Raw genomic sequence first — 23,116 nt, 5'->3', positions numbered from 1 at the left:
TAGTTTTTTGAAAGTAAAAGTGAAAATCCATTAAATGAGCATAGTTTGCGCTCCAAACTATTTAGAATCTTGTTTTTAATCAGATCCTTATCAGGCTTTACTCTAATCACAAGAATATATATTCAAATATGGAATTTTTAAACCAGTTAAATTAGCTTACGGGTCAGACAGTTTGGGAGCACATTCAGTTAAGTCAGCCTACATCTTGTGAACACCTCCCCAAGTGGTTGGGATAGGGGATCATCAAAACATTACATAACTCTGTCCAATTACACTTGGTTGATAGTGGTCATGCATAAAACAGAAATAGGTTATTTAAGGTGAATTATCATATTACTACTAGTTTTCGATCTTGACTCTTACACATGTCAGCAGCTACTAGGATTCGAGCTAACAATCCAAGTCTTCGTATTCACTTGAAATTTACAACACTTTTACCCTTTCCTTTGCAGAATAAACCTTAATAAAAGATTCTATCCATTAGTACTTCCTTACTCCGTTCGTTCATATTTCTTCACCCTTATTTTTTCAAATATGCGCTTCACTGACCAATTATCTTGTAGGGGCAGTGAAATGTCACTAAGTCCTAGCCAAATCATTCGGCTGTTGGGTCACGGAATATCGAGTAGATCATCGGTCCCTGTCAAAGTCAAGGACAACCAACGCGCGTCGGTTAATCATACGCTATGAACTGGCTCATGCGGTGATGGTCTCACTAACTTCTCTGTACCCATTCTTACCAATATATTTACGTAATAACGTCGTTTGTGTTATACGGTCTTCAAAGCAGGCATAGTACTTTAACACGCCGAAGGGGTCATCCACGTTAGATGCTGACCGTGAGGTGTGACTTCGGAGTTAGCTGGTTCGTCACACCATTCTCATCTAACTCCAGTTGGCCTCCGATCATTCTACAGAGATCATCATTGTTTATGATCTATAATCTGAATACTTCTAATAATGTAATCTTATAGCTTTTAATGAATGTTATTTCACGGTCTATATTTTTAAGTCATGGACTTACTTCCTATTACGAAATATTCATTTAAGCCCTTGTTACTCTTATTACAACTGGTACATCTATCATCGCACTACCAATTTTTACTTTTTACCTATGTTTTCTTTATGTAATCCATCTCAATGTTATCACTGATTCATGAACTGCCTTTATTGGTTTAGTGATTTCTTATATGTATATAAATCTCATTGTATATTACAGCAAAGCCTAATGAGAATCTAATTGAAAACAATATTGTTCTCAGTCACAATATGGGGATTTTTAATAAACTAAATCCTATCTAATGGACTAATATAGTATTACTGAATAGAATAGATATTTACTATACGAATAGTGTGAAACTTTTTTCTATATCTGAGATTCAGTGAAGTTAAAGAAAACATCACAGTTTTCACAAAAACCAATAAAGTAACATATTTCTTTGCTTTAGCAGATTCATTACAACACTATAAAAGTTAGGTCATTAGTTCATATTGGTAAATTTGTCAATTTCCATCACTTAACTATACTTCAACAAAAAAGAGTGTTTAACATGAACTAATCATAAGGTGAATAGACTAACAGAACATTGGATTTAACCTAAATACAATAAGTTCAAATGAAATCAAAGTAAAAAATGAACTAAGTTTTCTAAGAATAAAATGAACACTTAAAAGTAAATGTATGAAATCTTTTGTCTATTATATTCCACAGTTGATTACTGCTGCGGATTGTTTATTCGGTTCACTATCTTTTTATTGTCACCGTCTTTTCTTTTGTGAATTCCTCGACTTATTTGTTTGTCTTTTTGAATTATTTACCAAATGTAAATATGTTGATTTAACTGGCCTTTCCCCTACAAATGAATCAAATGATTCTATTGGTGTTTTACCATCGAATACTGTTTTAAAATGTTTTCTGTTTCTGTTGTTTGTTTCGTTAGAACGATTTGTTAATAATTGAATAGATGAATTTGTAATGGATACAGATTTATCTTGTGTATCTGTAACAACTGGCTTGAAAGAAGTATGATCATTTAAATCTGTGGAGAATTTTTTTTTATTATTTTGATGATATGATTGTGACTTATATTGTTGAGGTTGTGTTTGTTGCTTTTCATAATTGCTTCCAACTGATGTATCACTGTTCAGTGAATTTTTGGTGCCAACTATTTTCTTTGAATTAAAATGATCTTGTTCATTTGATAATGTTTGTTGTATGCTCGATAAATCAAAAGGTAAAGAATTTGATTGACTCGATGGTGATGATGGCAATGATGATGATGATGATGATGGTGATAATGTATTCAACGGAAATGATCTTGATTTATTATTGGTTATTTTAAATGATACTTGTAAAATTCTATTATCTAATACATATCCATTTAATGAATGAATAGCTAATACAGCTTCTTCATAATTACTCATTGTAACAAAAGCAAAACCTTTACATTTATTATTAGTTATATCATATATTATTTTAATTGATTGTACAGCACCGAATGGACCAAATAAATGCCATAAATTAGATTCTTCTACTTCTGGTGATAAATTATACACAAATATACACCAACCATTTGGTGTTAATCCACCAGTACTTGCTATAATTGTCGGTGCTAAAATTGAATTGTTTATACCTATAGTATTAACCATTGTCGAAAGTAGATCTGTTTCAGTGGAACTAGATGATGTCATAGAATATTTTAATCGATTTGATATTGTAGCTATTCGTTGTTGTTGTTGTAGTGGATTTAATAATTCTGCAGCAATAACTGCTGAAGTAGCATTTGGTGATGGAGTAGCAGCAGATTTTGCAACAGCTTGTAATTGAGCTGCTTGTTTTAATAATAAAAGACTAAAATAATCAAGTTTTATTGAATTTGGTGGATTAGCAAATTTCACAGTAATCGGTCTATTCAATATATCATTTGAATATTCAAATGGTAATTGATAACCATTTAATTGTTGTATAGCTAATTCAGCTTCATAACGATGATTAAAACGTATAAAAGCTACACCACGTGATATACCTGTTTTATTATCATATAATATACGTGCTGTTATAATACGACCATATTGACTAAATAATTGTTCTAATTCATTTTGTTTCATTGTTTTAGGTAAACCACTAATATATAAATTGGCACCTTTAATGGATTCACAATTAGGTCTTGCTAATGATACTTTAATAGTTTTATTTTGTAATGATAAACCATTTAGTTTATGTATTGCTTGTTGTGCTTCATTTGAATGTGAATATTTGACAAATGCATAACCAAGACTTTCACCAGTTAATTTATCACGTATTAATTTACAACTTTCAATTTGACCACAAGTAGAAAACAACACTCTCACTTCTTCTTGTGACATGTATGGTGGTAGATAATTGATGATTAAATTGGTTTCATCATTATTATGATTGTAATTATTGACCTTTATGTTATTTGTTGAATGCTTATCATTATTGTTATCATTATAACTACTTATATTGTTTTCAGTAGTTGTTAAACAATGATTTTTTAGATTGTTGCTCATTGAAGTTGGTGAATGTAAATGATAGTTTATATCATTTCTATTAGTCTTATGATCGTGTACTGTAGAATTATTATTATTATTAAAAGTAGTAGTAGTAGTAGTAACCGGTTTTCTCTTAGCAAATATACTTGGACATTGACTTGATAAATAAGAAGAATCAGTTGAACATAATGAAGAGACGAGAATTCTATGATCATGATGTATTTGTTTCTGTTGTTGATGTTGATTTGACTCAAAACTATTTGATTGACTGACATTAAATGATAATGAGGAGACCGGTGATGTAGTTACTGATACTGTTATTGGTGTTGTTGTTGTTGTTGAACAAGATTCTTGTAATTTCTTGTTGTTTTCGAAAAAACTGTCAAGATTTTGTTGTTTAAGTGAAGTGTTATCATTACAACTTGAATTTACTTGATCAATATCAGAACTAACAACATCATCAATGTATCCATCGACATTTTTGTGATAAATACCTACATCATTACGATAATCACAACTAGAAATGTCATGTGCATTATCATCATCATCCGATGATTGTTGACTTAAGATGGTTGAAATTTCGTTATTTATTTTTAAATCTGTTATTGTTGCTGATTTTGTTGATGTTGCTGATGAGGCTGTAGTAATGATTGAATTTTTTTCTGGATAGCCTGGCGAAGAAAGATTTTTTAAAAAAATAATACTTATTATATAAATAATTACTTCATCAATCAAATCATGCTTGATAGAGAAATACTAGAAGAGGTGGAAATTTTCACTTACTTAGGGAGCTTCATTGATAAACAAGTAGGATATGGTGCATATTTAAAGGCAAGGATTAGTATAACAAGGCCAACATTTCCTACAACTGAAAAACCTTTGGGACTCAAAACAACTGTCAATCAAAATCAAAGTCAGAATTTTTAATACAAATGTCGTGACATTTCTATTATACAGAGATCAAACATGGAGAACTACTACAACCATCAACAAAATAGTGAAGTTATTTATAAATGACTGTGTAAGCAAGACACTCAATATCCTCTGGTCTAATACCATCAGCAATAACTTACTATGAGAGAGAACAAACCAGCTTTCATCCGAGTAGGGAATTATGAAAAAATGCTGGTTGTGGAAAGGGTGAGTATTGGAGTCAGACATTCAAGAAATAAATAGCACTTGAAAAGAGCTAAATTGGAGAGCTTAGAACAGAGTTGATTGGAGAAATCTGGTCGGTGGCCTATGTTCCACGGTGGGGGGAGAGGGGTAACAAAGGTAAATGAACGCATAATTACAGATACAACACTGCCTACCTCTAGACACTGATAAAACATTGGGATTCACATTACTTATACAAGATATTCCATTTGATTTGTCTAATGTTGTAGATATTTCTTGTTCTTTTATAACTAAATGATTTTTCTTTCTAATAAGTTTACAAATCATTGTATTACTATTCATTATATCAGTAGTATGTAACAATGATGAATTTGATTGATTTAAACATATAAGAATATTATCATCATTATATGAATTATTATCAGAATGTAATTGTATAAATGATGTTGAATAATAACTATTTGTATCCATTATTGATTTATCATGATCTTTAATGGGAATTACTTTACTAATTTGATTCTCTGTTAATTGATTTTTAATATTATTATCAAAATGTTTGTTACTAGGGATTTCATTTGTGTTATCATTACTTATAGTAATATCTATATTGTCAACAAAATCTTTATAATTTGATGTTATCATACAAATAGAATCATTTGTTAGTTTATCATGTATACAACCATCATCACCTATATCACCAAATGCATGTTGGTTTTGATTATCTACTAATTTATTAATAGTAGTATTAACCGGTAGTATATCACTTGACATTGTAATTGGTGTTGTATTATTGTAATCGTCAGTTAAAATGAATAAAAGTGATTCACATTTTATATCGATTTATAAATCGATTTATAAAATTTGAATTAACCTCTAAACTATAGCATATATAGTTAATATTATTGATCGATATTGATAAAATGAAATCAGAAGGGGTTTTGTGAAGATTTCAGTATTTTTCATAGTTGAAATCATGAGTTAATTGAACGGTTGCTCAAACATCGTGGATTGGTTGAAGTTAGACATTAACACAGTTGGATGCCGGCTAAGTGATTTCGCGAGCGAGAATGATAGGTCCTGGGTTCGAATCGTGGATGCGCACTGCCACTGAAAAGTCCCACAATAGGACGAGTTGGTCGTCCAGTGCTTCCAGGTTTTCCATGGTTCTCTAGCTTCAATTGACTCATGATTTCAACTATAAAATGAAATGTTTAGAAAAAATGGATTATGATATAAAGAGAAGAATGAAGAAAAAGAGGTGACAAATTGTAAGGATGGCTCGTTGGAAAACTCAAGGAAACCTCAAGAAGCCTAGAAAGAGTGGAAGATATTCCATTCAATCACCGCTAATGGAACATTCTAGAATGTCGATGTATAGCTTCTCTATCGGATGAACAAGAAGGATCCCTCATGTGTCTATTGGTTGTCCGAAATGACTATATACTTTCAGCCAAAAAACTATAAACACATGAGATTTTTATACTATATTTGACACTGTTTGGGGAATAAAATTCTTACTTACTAGTCTTCTGTCTTCTTTCTTGCGACATCGCGGGTTCAATCGTTCAAGTAGTCTAGTAATACGCGGCATAGCAAGAATCAAAACCCTAGATATAACAATAATAATGAAAGCTATTCTCTGGGATATTGTGTCGTTTAATTTGTAGTCTGTAAATTACTGATATTTAATGATGTGCCTACTTTATTTAATGGATCGTAGGCTATTGTTTAATCTATACGTTAATGTTAGATTTCTGTTCTATTCCAAAATTATTGTAACTTAAATGTGGTTCTTGTGTTTTATTTTAGATATTCTGCAGTTGGGTATAATTGTTTATTTTTCATCTTTTGTGTTTCATGATCCTTTTTCATATATTCATTTGTGTATATTTGTGAGTTAATTTAATTGGACGGAGATAAGACATTGAGTTTTCTTTAATTGTTATCATCTCTTTTTTAACTATTTAGATCATTAGTCAATGATAGCACGGTTCTTTTCTTTCTGCTCTCAAGACTGCTCCACAACCTCATCCGGCGATTTACCATCCTTGTTTAATACTCTATGCTTAACCTTGGCATGATTCACGAGATCGTTTCACAATATGTGAGTGATGCTCCAAAGACATCGATAGTCATATACTCGCAACCTACGTATGTTTTCGGCTCTCATAATGTCCAGAAAGGGTATGGAAAAGAAAAAAAGTTCCTAAGATCTAATTAGTTTAAGGCAAAATAATTAAATTCGACTCAGATCTAACTTTAATGAAATTTTATTTACCAAGTACTAACTTTCTGTCCTGTGTTGAGCTGTACTACGAGTATAGAGGTTAATGATAATACGATACATCTCAAGCTAAAATAAGTGGGCCAAGGTTTGAACCTGAGACCTACACAAGTATATGTTTATAGATGTTCATTAGCAGGGAGAATTGTAATGACAATATTGAAGAAACTTATACTCTTTCAATCACTGATCTATATCACCAACTATCATAGTTTGAATTTTTATTATAAAATTATTATTCACGTGCTTCTAATATCTTTACAAAAAATAGTTTATATCAACTGATCAATTAATAAATAGTCGAGATCATGAGTCAATTGAGGCTAGACCACCATGGAAAACCTGGAAGTACTGGACAGCTGTTTCGTCTTATTGTGAGACTCCTCAGTGGTCTATCGGCTAAGTGCTCTGGCTCCAGACTGGTAGGTCCTGGGTTCGAATCTCGCGAGGCGAGATCGTGGATGCACACTGCTGAGGAGTCTCACAATAGGACAAAACGGTCATTCACTGCTTCCAGGTTTTCCATGGTGGTCTAACTTCAATTGACTCATGATCTCAACTATATAAAATTACTAAAATCTCCACAAAACCCCCTACTGATAATAAATAGTCACTAACATTATTGTACTATTTCTTTTAATACTATACCATATATTAGTAGTTTTATTTCGATTGTAATTATTATACAAAGTAAACATTCATAAACTATTACAAAAGAGTACTATCTATAATTTTTTCTTTCTTTATTAGTTAGTATACAATCTAATCTTGAAGATCTTAATGATCATTTTATGATTAAAATCGATTTATTGATCTTTACTTGAAATGGTATACTCGATCAAAATATGAGTTCATACACAAAGTTATGAATTCAATAACTTCAATGATCAAATATTGAAATTCTCATGTGAATAGTAGTTGGAAACTATTAGTTACGAAAACTAACCAACTATGTCAATTCGTTTGTAAATATTCACAATTCTAAAGTATAAAAATAATTATGTTTAGGGGATATAGAAAGATTACATCAACTAAACATATTGAATATTGCATAGTTTTTCAAAGCTTGATTTATATTGAACACTAATTAACAAATGTATTGATTATTAAAGGAGTGTTTTGTGGAGATTTTAGTAATTTTGTATAGTTGAGATCATGAGTCAATTGAAGCTAGACTACCATGGAAAACTTGAAAGCAGTGGATGGTCGTTTCGTCCTATTGTGAGACTCCTCAGCATCATATCCTTCTGATCATATGTTCACCAGTGACTGGATCCATGAGGTATTTCCTGGAGTTCTAGTGAGAAGCAGTGACCAGTGGAGTTCAACCAGGTCTGTTGTGAGATACCAACTCACTGATGACATTGGTGTATGGTTTCTCGATTTCGTGGATTGGTTGAAGATAGCCATTAACACACTTCGATGCCGGCTGGCTCAGTGATCTAGTGGCTAAGCGCTCGCACGCGAGACTGATAGGTCCTGGGTTCGAATCTCGCCAGGCGGGATCGTAGATGCACACTGCTGAGGAGTCTCACAATAGGACGAGTTGGCCGTCCAGTGCTTCCAGGTTTTCCATGATGTTCTAGCTTCGATTGGCTTATGATTTCAACTATATAAAATGTATTGATTATTATCAGTATAGGGTTGTGGAAATTGTTGAGTTTCAATTGATATCATGAATGGATGAATGTTAGGCAACCATTGGAAACCTGAGAGCACTGGACGACCGTTTCGTCATAATATGGGATTTCTCAGTTGTGCCCATCCACGATCTCGTACGTGGGACTCGAAAGCAGGGCTTTCGGTTTCGCGAGCAGATGCTTAAGCTCTAGACTACTGAGCTGGCATCCAACGGTGTTAATGTCTGATTTCAACCAATCCACTATATTGCGCGACTGTCTAACATTCATTATTGACAATTTAAAAAACAATGCAACTTCACATTTTTAGAAAACCAGTTATCAACGAAATTAGTGTCTTTTTAGTTAGAAAAAATAAAAATCTCCAAAACTAAAAACATGGTTGGCCTCTTCACCTACACGTGAACGCAAATCACTTGTCAAGCTTCACAACAAATTGTCAATCATAATTCAGATAACTGGATATCCATTTGAATAGGAAAACATTAAAATATGGGAAAGAAGTAATTTAGGTCATTCAACACCTAGCAGATATATAAACATAGACTCAGTCTATTAGGAAGAGAAGTAAGGTGATAGACGGCTACAATATCAGAGAACAGGTCAAGAAAATGTGCATACAAACAATAGTAACATAATCACTGAGGAGAAATAATTGTACTCCATATGTGCAGGATAAACTATCTGTGAACAAGTTCCTATCAACTTCAAGTAGTCAAACTCGATAAACACATTTTAAAGTAGAGATAGGGTGAATTTGGAACTTTTTGATGAAGTTTTGTTCTCTGAAGTGGATGGTTTGGTTGTGGAGCTTTCAACGTTCTTCTGAAAGACGTCATCAGCTCAAACTTCGGGTAGAAGTGAAATGTTCGAATTTCTCCACATGTGGTTCACAGCCTGTCCTGTACACCTTGATGGTGACTGGTTCTTGTTGACCTTAAATCTGTCATCGTTTACTTCTTTGTTTTAGTTGTATCTCCCATTGGTTTGATTTTTGCTCCTATGTTTGTGCATAATTTCCTTGATTGGTTGATAAATTGTATTGATTTCAATGTGCTTGTTTATTGCTGATTGACATGAGTGTCAAGCATCTAAAGATCCTCTGGTTTTTTCTGAATTGCCTCTATCCAAAATCTCTACATTTTTCCAGTCGAATATGTGTCCGCAGTTGTCCACGTGCATTGATATAAGTGAAGACATGTCATAGCGTTTGACTGCTAATTGATGTTCCTGCAGGCAAAGATGAAGAGGGCGTCTGCTTCTTCTTTACACAACACTTATTAGGTTACATGAAACGAATTCTTCAAGGATTTAAGTACCTGCGATGGCAGTACAACAGTGAGGAATCTCAGACAAAGCTTCTATAATCCTAAACGACAACACTGTTCTCTTAGTTAGCTTGAGAAGTATTCCATAATTTTCAATCAGGGACAAAGGGAGTTTAATATCAGGATTTATCACAAGAAAAACTTAACAATTGTAATTTGACTAGTTTTCATAAAACATTATGTAATAACTTTTACGACGATATTCTACTTATAATGTAGGTAATGTAAACGAACTTCACAAGAAGATAAAAATCAATTGGGAACAGGTCATGTCACTTCTATCAATATAGGTCCTAGTTTCTTGTTTGTATAGAAACATAGCTTTTACTGAATGGTGAAGATTGGAAATATATAAGATATTACGCCCGATACCTGAATGATCATAGTTTGTCAACTACAATTCTTCAAAAAAGATGAATATTTATTTCAGTTCTTGAGAAAGGACAATTAGAAATTTAAAATTTCGAAAACAGGGTTCTTTTAACAAATCGTATGAACATGGTAGTCTTGTTTATCTAAAGGAACAACGACTATTTGACAACAGTTTGACTACACCTAAGTACTAATAATAGATGTATATGCAAAGCTTATGATTGAGTTACTTCTTTAGGAATTGAAGAGGGTGTATTTCGCACCAAACAAGTGAGTTAATAATAAATTACAACACGTAATATTAATCAGAAAACAGCAAGTGACGATGTCAAGAATGAATATCAGTGATTGACAAGAATCAATTAAGGACATATTCAAGAAATACTACATAATCGAGGAAAAAGGAAATACTGCCACAAGTATAAAAATAGATCAAAGCATAGAAATGAATGATATAAGTTGTTCATTTCAAGAAACATCCTGCATTACATTTGATAAAACATCAAATTTGTAGAAACAACCAAAACTACTGGTTATTAGTAAGTAGTGCAAATTATTATAAGAAAGTAATAGGAATGATATCAGTACTAAGGACTCATTCAAAGAAATGTGAATGTTTATTAAGTTAGGGCGAATCAAAGTGTGATAAACGTATTCAATAAAACTTGCATATAAACCTTTGTCCCCTTATAGTTCAAACTTGTAAAGAAAATAGTAAGGATATTTGATGAAAGAACAAGTCTTTCCAAGACTAAGAATACTATAAAGAAAAGAAAATTGGTAGTATGGTGTACAATTCATTCCTTTAGATGTATAAATGTTCCATAAATTATACAACTAACTAAAAGCGCTTTTATGTAAACGGACTAGAGGGATGAGGAGAGTTTAGGAAACAAAACCTCACAGCTCGTTAAAAAGGATCTCGCTGAGAGACGAGTCATTTTCCATAAGTTAAGAGAATCTTTCGAAAAGGAAACAAAGGCTATAATTAAACACGATCTAAGCCACATTAGGTCATTCATAAGCAAGCTACTTCCAGAAACAGTAGCACAAGTTAGCATTCACAAATTTTATAGAACAAGACAAAAAGTCTATTCTAAAAGAATGCAGAAAAACCGCCTCTTAAAAGTTACTTTTACTTCTACTGAAGAAAGAAACCCAACACTAAGAAATTTACGCAAAGTGACTGGTTCCAGAATATATGTCTGTACTGATCTCACTCTGATCAGTTGTATCAATAAGCGACCGGCAGTGGTAGAAATAAATAAGCACTGCCGGAACGGTGAAAAAACCTTATACTTAAGGGTTTTCGCGTTTTAAAAGTTCAGAGCGAAACTATCCTCAAAACACTATGAATGGCACAAGAAAGTTCCTCACAGGATCAAGGATGTGCTATACAAATGCTCGAAACCTAATAAACAAAGTGGTAGAACTCAAGAACGTGATGAACACAGAGAATGCCGACATCATTACTATCTTAGAAACATGGTTAACGTCAGAAGTGCATAATAGTGAAATTCAATTGCTTAGTTTTCTACTCTGTAGGGCTCATAGACTAAACCGTGGGGGAAGTGGGACTATCCTGTGCATGAAAAGCACCTTAACCATATGAGCTGTCGAGACAGTGGCACAAGACTTAAGAACATGTGAACTGGTGCGCTGCTGGCTGAAATATGAAGAGCAAGATATTGAATTATTCGTAGTACACCCCAGTCCAGAATTTGTAGTGGATGACTTCCTCCTAAATAAACTTAAATCCTGATCAAACGGGTGGAAAAGCCTTATAGCAGGTGACTTTAATGAATCCTCTGTAAACTGGAGAAACTTGGAATTAGGGTCATCAGAAACATAATGTGATTGAGAATCGTCGGAAACCACAATCGCTTTAGCTTTATTCCAGCACATTATATATCCCACCATATATGACCTACAAAACTCCTCGTCTCCCTTGAACCTAATCTTCACACACGGTGATGTCAATTAATTAACTTTTCTCCCACCTCTAAGGAGAAGTGATCATGCAGTAATCTTATTCAAGTTTATAGCTGAGATGGCCTGTCAAACAGTTGTGACACCTCGTCATAACATATGGAAGGTAGACATGAAAGCGATCAACTCTGTAGCATAGGTGGTAAACTGGATAAGTAGGGTCATTAAAAACGTCATTTGGTTACAAATTGTTAGAAACCCTACAATTAACTCATTCAAGAGAAGACTTGACACTCTTAGAAGCTTACTAGAAAAGGACTAACACGTGCCGTAGAACTTCTGTCCTCATTACACATATATGAATCTGAATTAAGATAAAACCTCAATTAATTTGCGCAGAGTACAAAGTACAGTGATATATAACGTGTATGCTATCATTAACTAAGTGAAAATTGGCAAAATTTGGTTCTTAAAATGTTTCAAATCAATGAAAATATTTATTATTCAGCGATAAAGTGAATTTCAGATGGTACTTAAGCTCAATTACATGATATACCTGCTTCTAAGGGAGAGTGAGTATCAAAGTACTTAATGTCATTCATCGTGTAGTCAAGAGTGCTAAGCGAAGCTAGAAAATATCAAACCTTCCTTATTCTTACTCTAAATCTCAAGCCCAAGTTCCTGAAGTTTGTAGACAGGAAGGTGGCAAGGCATTACACCTAATATCAGTTTGAGTTGAAAAACCAGATCCCAATTTGTAAACCCTGCTCAAAACTCTATTTTAACTCTTAATAGCTAACCATGTTATTGCATTATAAATGACGTCAGTTGGTGACAAAATCTCAGTGGGATAATAGCCCGAACTCACAGTACTAGCCCGACTCGTGATATGTATGTATAAGTGTAAACTTTTCTCTTTTTTCCCAACCGAGAAGGATAATTTGACTTGTGAAAGTTAATCATTACGATCCAAGCTGTTATTTAGTTACTTCATATTGCTAATTATCTTAAAACTAGGCACTGTTTCCTGATTGGTTTATAAGTTGTCCAAGGTCGTCAGTATATTATACTTTTACCGATCCATTATAAAGCTTCACGATAAATCATAATTCCAACCAGAGTTCACCGATCCCAGTAACCGATATTAGTGTGGTGACTTGATACTGATAAAAACAATTAACGAATTGGTACAATCGATAAAAGAGAATACCAAGGTAGATGGAAGTATATAGATTTTATACAACTAAAAGTGATACGCTCTCCCTATTCACTACATCTACAAGATAGAAATTCATGCGGTAAGTTGAACAAACCTTGAAATGTCTATCCTATGTTGCTGTAGATTTTAAGTGCAACTTAAAAGGTGTTACACCTCCAGTAGTAATACATACAGTTTCCTAGCCTATTGCTAAGTCCTCTTTCACTTATGAAGTATTTATTCCCATATTGTAACTTCCTAATTGTGTTGATGTCAAGATTTTACTCTATACTTTAAAGAATTGTATATCAAAGTACATATTATTTCACTTTTTAACTGCCTTCGCCCCTAAATGCCCTGGTACGGTCGAGGGTGGGGAGAGTCTGCCCTCCCTCTTGAAATGCCCTCACATGGCCACGAGTGTACAACCACCGTCAGCGAAGTCCTACTTACTTTCTTTTCGCGGCAGGGATGTTGTTTACGAAATTGAGAGGACGGAAAGCGAATGCCTGGCGCTTTAACCGGGTTGATGGATACGGAGAGTTCACCTAGGGGAGTTGGAAAACTCTCATTCCAAACCAATAAAACAATTTAAAGTGACGTGAAGCCAGTGGTAATGTTGTTTTACGTACATGGATTTTTAGCTGACATCCGACTACCTTACCAATACTACTGATTCGTGTATGCAACAAAAATGGTGCTATTAAAAAGTAACAATTTATTTCATTACAGAGAAATCTGTACATAGATAAGGAATGAAAGCCTTCACCAAAAAAACACCAAGTTATTCACTTCTAGAATGTTTATGCTTTCTTTTTGGGTGTTTATGTAGCTTCTTCGATTTATGTTTTTTCTTATGATGACGATGATGATCGGGGGTGGACGATCTACTACTACTACTTTCTGAAGACCCTGTTGTCGAATGCCTTCTAAGAGGAAAATGAGTGAATAAAATTAACCAAAAAATACAAGTTGATTTACCGCTTCGAAACTTGTTTTTTCTCTTTCATTTTCTTCTTCTTTGCAGCTAAAATGAAATAAGAATGCAAATAACAATCGATCACAATAATAAGTTAGGGGTCTTAAAGGGTAAGCTAGTCAAGACAGTTTGCACTGATGATGAGCACGGAGTTATTTGTAAGTGAGCATTTTAAAGGTTTTTTCAATAATGAAATACAAGTGCTCATATTTTTAATAAAGTAGTTTGAGTGACTTGACAGTAGCACAGATGTTACAAAACTTGAAAACTGTGGGTTAATACCTTCTTCACTCTCTCAGTTCATAAGGTACGAAAAAACTCGTATTCGGTTTCACAACAGTTTATATAATTCCAAGATGTCGAATAAAGTATAATTTAGCTTATATATAGTAGATTATTACGAGATTCTGCAATCAGTAAACTTTTTTACATGGAGATGATTTTACGAAAAAAAAGGCAAAAGGCGAACCTCTAGCACTTAAACTAGGTTGGTAAATACAGAGGGCTTACTTAAGAGAGTTAAGAAAAAACCTTATTCCAAACTGACGATATGCATGAGCTTCAGGATTCTGACGAAATGAATGACGGACGAGCTTACTTTATTTACTGGCTAGCATCGGGCTTTATCTCCTGATGTTGTTCTGCTGCATTATGGATTCGGCCTCTAAGTTAACCTAATTTGTTGTGGATGATTTAATCTTACATTGATTTAAATCCTTATTCCGTTTTATTTTTATCCTATGATGTTATCGAATATAAAATCCGATACAACCTTTCTAAAACTGTGTGAGCAATTCGAATTTGCTTTCTTCAGCGTATGGAATTTGACGCAGATTGAATAAGACCGATTAAGAACATCTTGCTACTGATGTACATCTTGTTTAAGGCTGATAATCAGCCCACCAAAGTGAAGACTAGCAGTAGATACATTTGGATTACGCCATGAAAATAGTGGGTCGAATAGCTTGTATCTTGAAGAAAAGTTCACAGAGTAATGTAAGAAACTGTTTTATGATGTGAGTTGGGCAACCAGCCAGTACTCCAGCCCTAACACATATCAAATGATTTATGTGGCGCATATCTATCTGGTGCCTCCTTGTACTAAAGTTTGTGTTTAAATAAATGAAAACTGTAATTACCAAAACTAATTATACGGATTCTGTCCAGAAATACTGAGGGACTCAGTGCATTTCAAACTAGAAGCAAATAACATTATTTCATACTGTTCTGAAGATCAAGGTTTAAGTAAGAGGAAAATCTGCAAATTTACGGCCTTTTCATCCTATTACTGTGTGGTAATTTAATCTACCTTATTAACCCAATCGGCTGTGAATCAGTGGATTTAAACCTCGGATAAGAATACTTCAAGAAATTGGGACGAAATATCCTACTGCCATAATCTACTAACCTATCTGTGGCATATGTACTAAGTAACTATTCCTTTGTGCTTGATTGCCCGCTGATTATGAATTCCAAATATAATACGTTCATTTAAGCTCACCTAATTCTACCTGTCTTAAATTGTACGATACCAGGAATTCTTAGTTATAATATCAATTCGAATATTTCTAATTATCGTATTAGCGTCGCGATCGAGTCAAATCTTGGACAGTTAGATATCAATTCAAGTGGGGATGAATTTGAAAACGATAATGAGCGGTTTGGAATCTGGTGCATAACTAAAAAAGATATTAAAGACGATAAATGTACTGCTTATTTCCTGACGTTCATCGACAAATAAGCTAATAAGCTGCTAAAAAGTATGACCTTTTCAGAGAAACTAATTCCATTGTTATATGAATCTCTCAAGGAATTACAACTTAGTCATGTGTAGTGTTAGCTTTGAATGAAGAGAGAGGTCAACGTTCCGTAAAATGATGCAACAAAATGAACAGAAAGTTAAAGACTATACTTGAAGTACAGAAACAGACCACAAAGCGCAGTTTTGGAGACCAATCGGAAACTCAACTTCGTGATCGGCTGATTGTTGGGATAAATATTCCGAATTTAGAAAATCTAGAAGTCCAAAAGTTTATTCTAAGAAATTACAACCATGTATTAACTATGAGACAGTAAATGAGCTTGATTCCCAGTCAGTGAAAATTTCTGCAAGACTATAATTTACGGACGACCCTAAGGTAACCTTGGGAATGTCTACCTGCTAACTAGGACTAGATAAGGGTTATAAACCAGTGTGAAGAATCAGAATTATGATTTAGAGTTGATGGTTAAGGTCAGGAATTAAATTAAAGGTTTTCATCAAGAATTGACATCAACTAAAATGCCAAAACGCTATTTAACCAAATGAATGAATGAATTACGCGAAAAATCCAAAACATGTTACCATATATCTGATTGGCTCGTCCACAAATTATAGTCTCGCCATAAAGTTTCCTACTCTCGTGGAAATATGAAAAGTTAATCAAAAATTTCAATACAGGTTAGATAGGTGAGCACAGGTTTCACTTATGTAATTCACGTGTCTTTCGTCATGTTAAACGTTTTAGGTGTGGTAAAACAGAACACATCCAGTCGGATTGTAAAACTACTGTTCATTTCGCCGCAAGTGATGCTAAACTTTGTAACTCTGGTTTTATTAATTTGAGTGGTTTTAATCCCGACCGTTCTAATAATCATATGCTATCCTTATTTACAACTCCCAGTACTTCACTAAATATTCAAAAACGATTATATTTGTCCAGTGGTGCTTTTCACAATTTTACTGTTAACACTGGTAGTATAAAATCTATCGTGTCCGTTGGAAAGTTGAAGTCATTAAATTCCGATGCTATAATTATATCCACTGAAGTTTTTATTTCGAGTATAACAGGTCATAAACATACTATTCTTGGGTGTTGCAACTTGCTGATTAAAGACGATAAATCTTCAGTCCTAAATTGCTATTTATTCCCCACTGATTGAGGACCATCTGTCCTGGCTCTAGAAAATTTAAGAGTGCTTCAGGTACAGCTCTCCTTACTGATCACTGAAGACGATTCCGATGAAATTCTTGATAACTACGAAATCAAAGTGCGAAAAATTACACACAACTCCAAAGCCCTCTCATTCTGATGCACAAGCATAAAATGCTGAGACGTAGAAAACAAACGTCAGTCTCATTACTGCTGTGAAATTCAAAGACCCGAGGAACGGAGTAGATAGTCTTTCAGTGAAGAACTACCAGACCGTACTCAAAGGAAACAATGGTGGAATTGCTTGAGCGAAATAATCACCCAAGAACTGATTTTTCGCGGTCTACGTAAGGTCTGCTAAAAATGGTCTATATATCTACTGTTCATTTACAAGCCAGTCACGACAACCGAATGTCGCAGGAGCCCAGATGAGTCTGTTTTATTCTTATTGTTAATCCTAATACTAATGAGTACATCCTATACCATATATTCTTAACCCAATACACAACGGGTCGTAATTGATCGACTTAAGAATACGTACAACAGATTAAGGGAATCCGGATACCAATTTAAGATGTGGCGGTTGTAGTATTTGTATTAACTGGTGTTCCCTCTGTACTTGATTGTCTACTGATTACGAATTCCAAATATAATACGTTCACTTATACTAATCTGGTTCTACTTATCCTCAATCTCACCATTTCAGGAATTCTCATTTAGAATAATAATTTGAATACTTCCAACTACCGTACAATTTCACATCGCGCATTCGTATCAACAACGGTTACCATATCACAATGCCATAGTACACTTAAGATTGAGATTCTCTCTGGAACTCAGTTTCTTGGAATATGAATTTTCTAATATGATGACAACCGGACGAAATTTTGAATCCAACATTAAAATGAGGATATAAACATTTGTACATGACATGGGGAAGTATAAACAGGACGACTTACCCATTGAAGCACGTCGTAATTCTAAAGCTGCTGCAATTATCTCGCTTTCATCAGACTGAGAACTGGTACTGCTTACATCTAGAACTACATCACCTGAGACACCACCGCGTAAATAATTGCGACATTGAAATGTTAAATGGCCGGCTGTATCAGCCGTTAGTAAGTATGTTGCTGCTTACTAAATCCACATTTTTTACAGCCCACTCGAAAGTTCGTCCTGGATTCACGGGGTTTAGCTGTAAACTTATTGAAATCAAAGGCAGTACACTTACAATCCATATACCCTGCCCACAATACGGCAGGCAAGCCACAACCTTGAAAAGTAGTATGAGCGCGTCCCAAATTCAAACGGTTCAAATGGTTGAGGACGGTATAGAAGAAGCTTTCGCTTAACGAGCTTCCGTGTCTGGTAGCAGTGGATCACCAATACCTCCAGGCAAGAACCTGGGTATATTAACGATAATAGAGAGGAAAAAAGAATTTGGTAAATCATAATAATATGTTATCCTTAGTCCTTAAGAATAAGTCAAGTTTCCTCTTAAAGGACTCCTGGGAAGTCGCTTGGACTAGCTCAGTCGACAGCGAATTCCAGCATTTGACAACTCTTATGGAGTAGAAGTTGTGTCTGCAGTCTGTCCTCCTATAATGAGTCTCCAATTTCTGGGTGTTACCTGTAGGGTCACTGAATATCGAACAGATCATTGATCCCTGTCAAGGTCAAGGATAGTCAACGCGCATCAGTCAATTACACGCCATGGACTGGCCCACGCGGCAGTGGTCGTACTTTCGCTTCTGTACTTTCGTGGTTGTACATTAACTAATATATTCTTGTAATAACGTCCTTTGTGTTGTACAGTCACCATAGCGTCCATAGTCCCTTGTTACGTCGATGGGGGCAATCCACGTAAGGTGCTGGTCGCGAGGTGTGACTTCAGCGTTAGTTGGTTCGTCACCATTCTCGTCTAACTCTAGTAAGCCCCTCCAATCATTTCGACATAGACCATCAACGTAGATGATCTTACACACCTCTCAGGTTAGTGTTGTGACTATGCTTAAGAAGATGTTTAAGGGGATAACCAGAAGTGTTAAGGATACTGTAAGTGATAACAAGGGCACCTCTAAGACGCCTGTATTGTATCGGGTAAAGGTTAAGTGATTGGAGGCTCTCTTCATAAGGTTTGAATTTGAGTCCCCGAACTGATTTCGTGGCTTGACGTTGGATACGTCCCAGAATGTCCTTATGCTTTTGGAGGGAGGGAGGAAATACTATACTTTCGTACTCTAAATGGGGCGAATAAAACTGTTGAAGATTATATGGAAATTCCTACCGTCAAACTGGCCGAAAATGCACTTCAATGTTACCAGTGCAAGGTTTGCTTCAGTTAGCGTACGACTTCAGGTCTTAGGGTACCAAAACTCCTAAATCATTTTTACTTGGGAAACTATAGTCTGCAACATGTCGCAGATGACCACTCTGCACTTTGAAGTGTTGAAGATAAGTCCGTTGTCGTCTGCCCAACTTTGAAGTCGGGTCAGATCCTCCTGAGGTGCCGGTATATCCTTTTGGTCACGTATCTCCCTCCAAAGTTTCACATCATCAGCAAAAATTGATAAGTCAGACGATACTTGTTGTGGAAGATCGTTTGTGTAGATCAAGAAGAGAAGAGGTCCTAGTATTGAGCCCTGGGGGACCCCACTAGGACATTCCATAGCCTGAGAGAGAGTCATGTTAACCCTGACCTTAAAATGTCGGTTTTCTAGATATGAAGCGAGCCAGCCAATCGAAGGGTGTTCGATACCCAATCGTCCAGGCTTATTGAGAAGACATATGAGGTTGATCCTATCAAAACCTTTTGAGAAATCAAGGTGAATGACGTCAACCTTCCCCTTGTGATCAAGGATCGTTTTCCATCTATCCACTGCAGTTAGCAGGTTGGTCATACAAGAATGACCTTTTCTGAAACCGTGCTGTTGGGGTGAGCTTTACTCGATAGAAGCTTCAAGCTTCAATACCCAGTATTTTTGTGACGAGTTAAGATGGCTCAGATTTTGGGGATAGAATAAATGAGAGTTTCACGTAGTGAACTCTTGTCCTTAGTAATAACGTGACTCATCAGGCCACTTGATGTTTGAAACAAAAAATTAAAAAGATTAGTAGAAAATATGTATGAGATCCTGTTCTAAATCCTTAGCAATGTACCAAGCTTCTTGTTGAAAGAAACTTGGAAAATTTCTTAGACCAATTCAGGTGCTAGACAATCCTACTACTTGATTACTCGTGAAGAATAGAATCAATACCAAGTTGATGTTGTGCGCCTAAGATGGTCATATTTCCTGTAAGATTCGTGTTGGGGTTGAAACATGGGGCGTTTTTAGACTTAAGTCAACAGTCACTCAGGTGACAAAACATAGTTTACGACACTATAAATATTTCTCCAGTAACATTATTAACTGACAGTCTACCTTAAAACAACCGCAACTTTTATTAGGCTTTCTATGAATTAAGATTTCATCCCAGCATATAATGCATGTCCGGAGTATTGTGGTCTGACATGGTGAACAAAAATTACAGCCACAGCAAAATTTACAGCATAATCTAGCTTTTAATAGAAACTACATCATAATTTAGCAAGTTCATTGACCACATGAACGTAAGCATGACCATTATTACGGCCTGTGGTGTATGCTACTAGTGTCTGTCGACATATGTAGTATGTAACACCAGTGGGAAGTGGGAACCCTGGCAGCAGAAGTCCATGAAGGTCGACTTGAAGAAGACAGAAGCGGGATTAGAAAGGAACTAGGAATCGGAAGAATCACACAGAATGTGAAGAAAAAATGATGGAGATATGAAAATGGAGTATTTAATGCATAGTTCCTATATTTTGCCAGGAGATCCTGTAATTCCATATTAATATACAATGGTTGTCCCCTCTGTTAGACACTTAGCCTCTGGACCACTGAGCTGGCATCCAACGGAGTTAATGTCTGACTTCAACCAATCCATGATATTGCTCGACTGTCTAACATTCATTATTGACATTTAAAAAAATAATGCAACTTCACATTTTTAGAAAATCAGTTATCAACGAAATTGGTGTCTTTACAGTTAGAAAAATAAAAATCTAAAAGGCTACAGCTCTTGACGGTGATTTCCCTCAACGGACTGCCTAGTGTTATTTTATCAGGTAACGGTCCACATTTCACTTCCAACCAGTTCCAAGAATTCTGCCGACATCTAGACGTCAAACATTTCCGTTGACCCCCTTACCATCCTCAGTCAAATAGCCGAACAGAAAAAATTGTGGACACATTTAAGAGGGTTCTACTTAAGTAGAAAGGGGAAGGGATGCCACTCGAAATACTACAGCAGTTCTTAATTGTTTATCGAATGACTCCAAAGAGTGCGTTACTCAGAGGCGAAGTCCCCAGCGGAGATCCTCATGGTAAGAAGACTGGAGACGACCCACAACTTGGTGCCCCCGAGAACCACACCACCACAACCGCCACGGACTTATTCCCAGGAGCTGTCAACGTATGAAGTTGGGTGTCGGATATTCTCTCGGGACCACAGACAATATTACAATCACTGGACTGAAGGACGTGTGGTTGGAAGGCTTAGGCAACTAATGTTTAAAGTAGAGGTGGGAAGAAACAGGTGGACTCGACACCGGAACTGGATACGGAAACGGCTATCTCCAGATCGCCCATCGAGAGACACAAAGCTTCCGCTTGAAGTTCTTTTAGATACTTTTGACCTACTCGTGGTCCCTACACAAGAAGAATCACAACGACAAATCGATCTAGGTTATAGAGAGTGGTCTCTTCGACAATGGCGACAAACAGTCTAGATGCAGATGAGCCCCAAAAACATACGCTATTAAAAGCGGGGCTGTTGGAGACGCTAGACTTCCAGAACTCGCTTGGCAGACGTTTCATTTTGGCATTTTCGTTCCGAAATTTTTAGTTGTCTCATTTTCGAGCCAAAGATGCTCATCTTTGTCTTCGCATTATATTTTCTACTTGAAAGGACCTTAAATGTCATTGATTCGTTTTCCCTTTTAACACGTTATTCGGTGACATTTCTAAAAGACGTTTCACAATGTATATATACGCTTGAGTAGTGTGCTTGTTCGTTTCTGCTTCCGGCCGCTTGTGGAATATACTTTTCCATTAGCTGAGTCTGGTCTTTTCCCCGTTGTTAACAGGGCTGATGGTCAGTGAATAGTTAGTTTGTCCTCTCGTTGTGCTTCTGATCCTTCGCTTCGTTCACCGATTTCAGGTGATCTCTTAAACTCTCGAAAAATAGCAATAACCTAGATTTAAATTGAAAACGGTCAGTGATCATCTATTTCGTCCTAAAAGAGCATGGAACCTGAACACCCGCTGCGTGCATACCGACATTATTTTACAGGCTTCTTACCAATACTTTGAAATCACCAGCTCCAAAAATAGATTTAAAGCAGTCAATCCATTCGATATTTCTATTTTATTTAATCACAATAACGATTTCGTTGTCAAAACTAAGTGAAACAGTCCATCGAGATGGTTGAAGATAAGGTTGAAAGACGAAGGTCCATCGAGATACTTGTTCTTTCGCTTGTTTATTGTAGTGTACCTACTTCTCGCACGTTAAAGTACTACAACAGTGACCGTAGAATAACACTGAACCGGACCTCGTTTGTATAAATCAATGGTAACAACAATGTTACTGATAACTGACACAAACCGCTTTGGAAAAATAAGGGAGTCGTCAGTGAGAATCTTGGACTGTGTTGTGGTTTTACCGGGAGTCTGCTTCACATGGTTGAAGAGCGAACAGAGAAGAAGATAGTTGTTGTTGTTATCCAACCTGCGTCCAATGTGTTTCACTAATTCCAAGC

At 35.5% G+C, this 23,116-nt stretch overlaps 3 protein-coding genes across 3 annotated transcripts; all 3 read right to left on the bottom strand.

Annotated features, from left to right (window-relative positions):
- Positions 1-1,758: 1,758 nt before the first annotated feature.
- Smp_194950 (elav (embryonic lethal, abnormal vision,drosophila)-like protein) lies at positions 1,759-3,366 on the bottom strand (the record flags this gene model as incomplete). Its single annotated transcript, XM_018797334.1, has 1 exon — positions 1,759-3,366. One exon carries the CDS (start codon positions 3,364-3,366, stop codon positions 1,759-1,761), a length of 1,608 nt encoding a protein of 535 aa, XP_018652386.1.
- Positions 3,367-3,769: 403 nt separating this feature from the next.
- On the bottom strand, positions 3,770-5,403 carry Smp_027290 (hypothetical protein; the record flags this gene model as incomplete). Its single annotated transcript, XM_018797333.1, has 3 exons — positions 3,770-3,781; positions 3,946-4,184; positions 4,827-5,403. The coding sequence occupies 3 exons, from the start codon at positions 5,401-5,403 to the stop codon at positions 3,770-3,772; spliced, it is 828 nt and encodes a 275-aa protein (XP_018652385.1).
- An 8,680-nt stretch (positions 5,404-14,083) lies between these two features.
- On the bottom strand, positions 14,084-18,512 carry Smp_136950 (hypothetical protein; the record flags this gene model as incomplete). The annotated part of the gene is made up of 5 exons (XM_018797332.1): positions 14,084-14,312; positions 14,365-14,410; positions 18,234-18,377; positions 18,413-18,469; positions 18,506-18,512. The coding sequence occupies 5 exons, from the start codon at positions 18,510-18,512 to the stop codon at positions 14,168-14,170; spliced, it is 399 nt and encodes a 132-aa protein (XP_018652384.1). The 3' UTR covers positions 14,084-14,167.
- Positions 18,513-23,116: the final 4,604 nt, after the last annotated feature.

This window comes from Schistosoma mansoni, chromosome 4 (assembly GCF_000237925.1).
Source record: "Schistosoma mansoni strain Puerto Rico chromosome 4, complete genome".
Lineage (NCBI taxonomy): Eukaryota > Metazoa > Platyhelminthes > Trematoda > Strigeidida > Schistosomatidae > Schistosoma > Schistosoma mansoni.
This window is presented reverse-complemented; position numbering and strand designations above follow the sequence as displayed.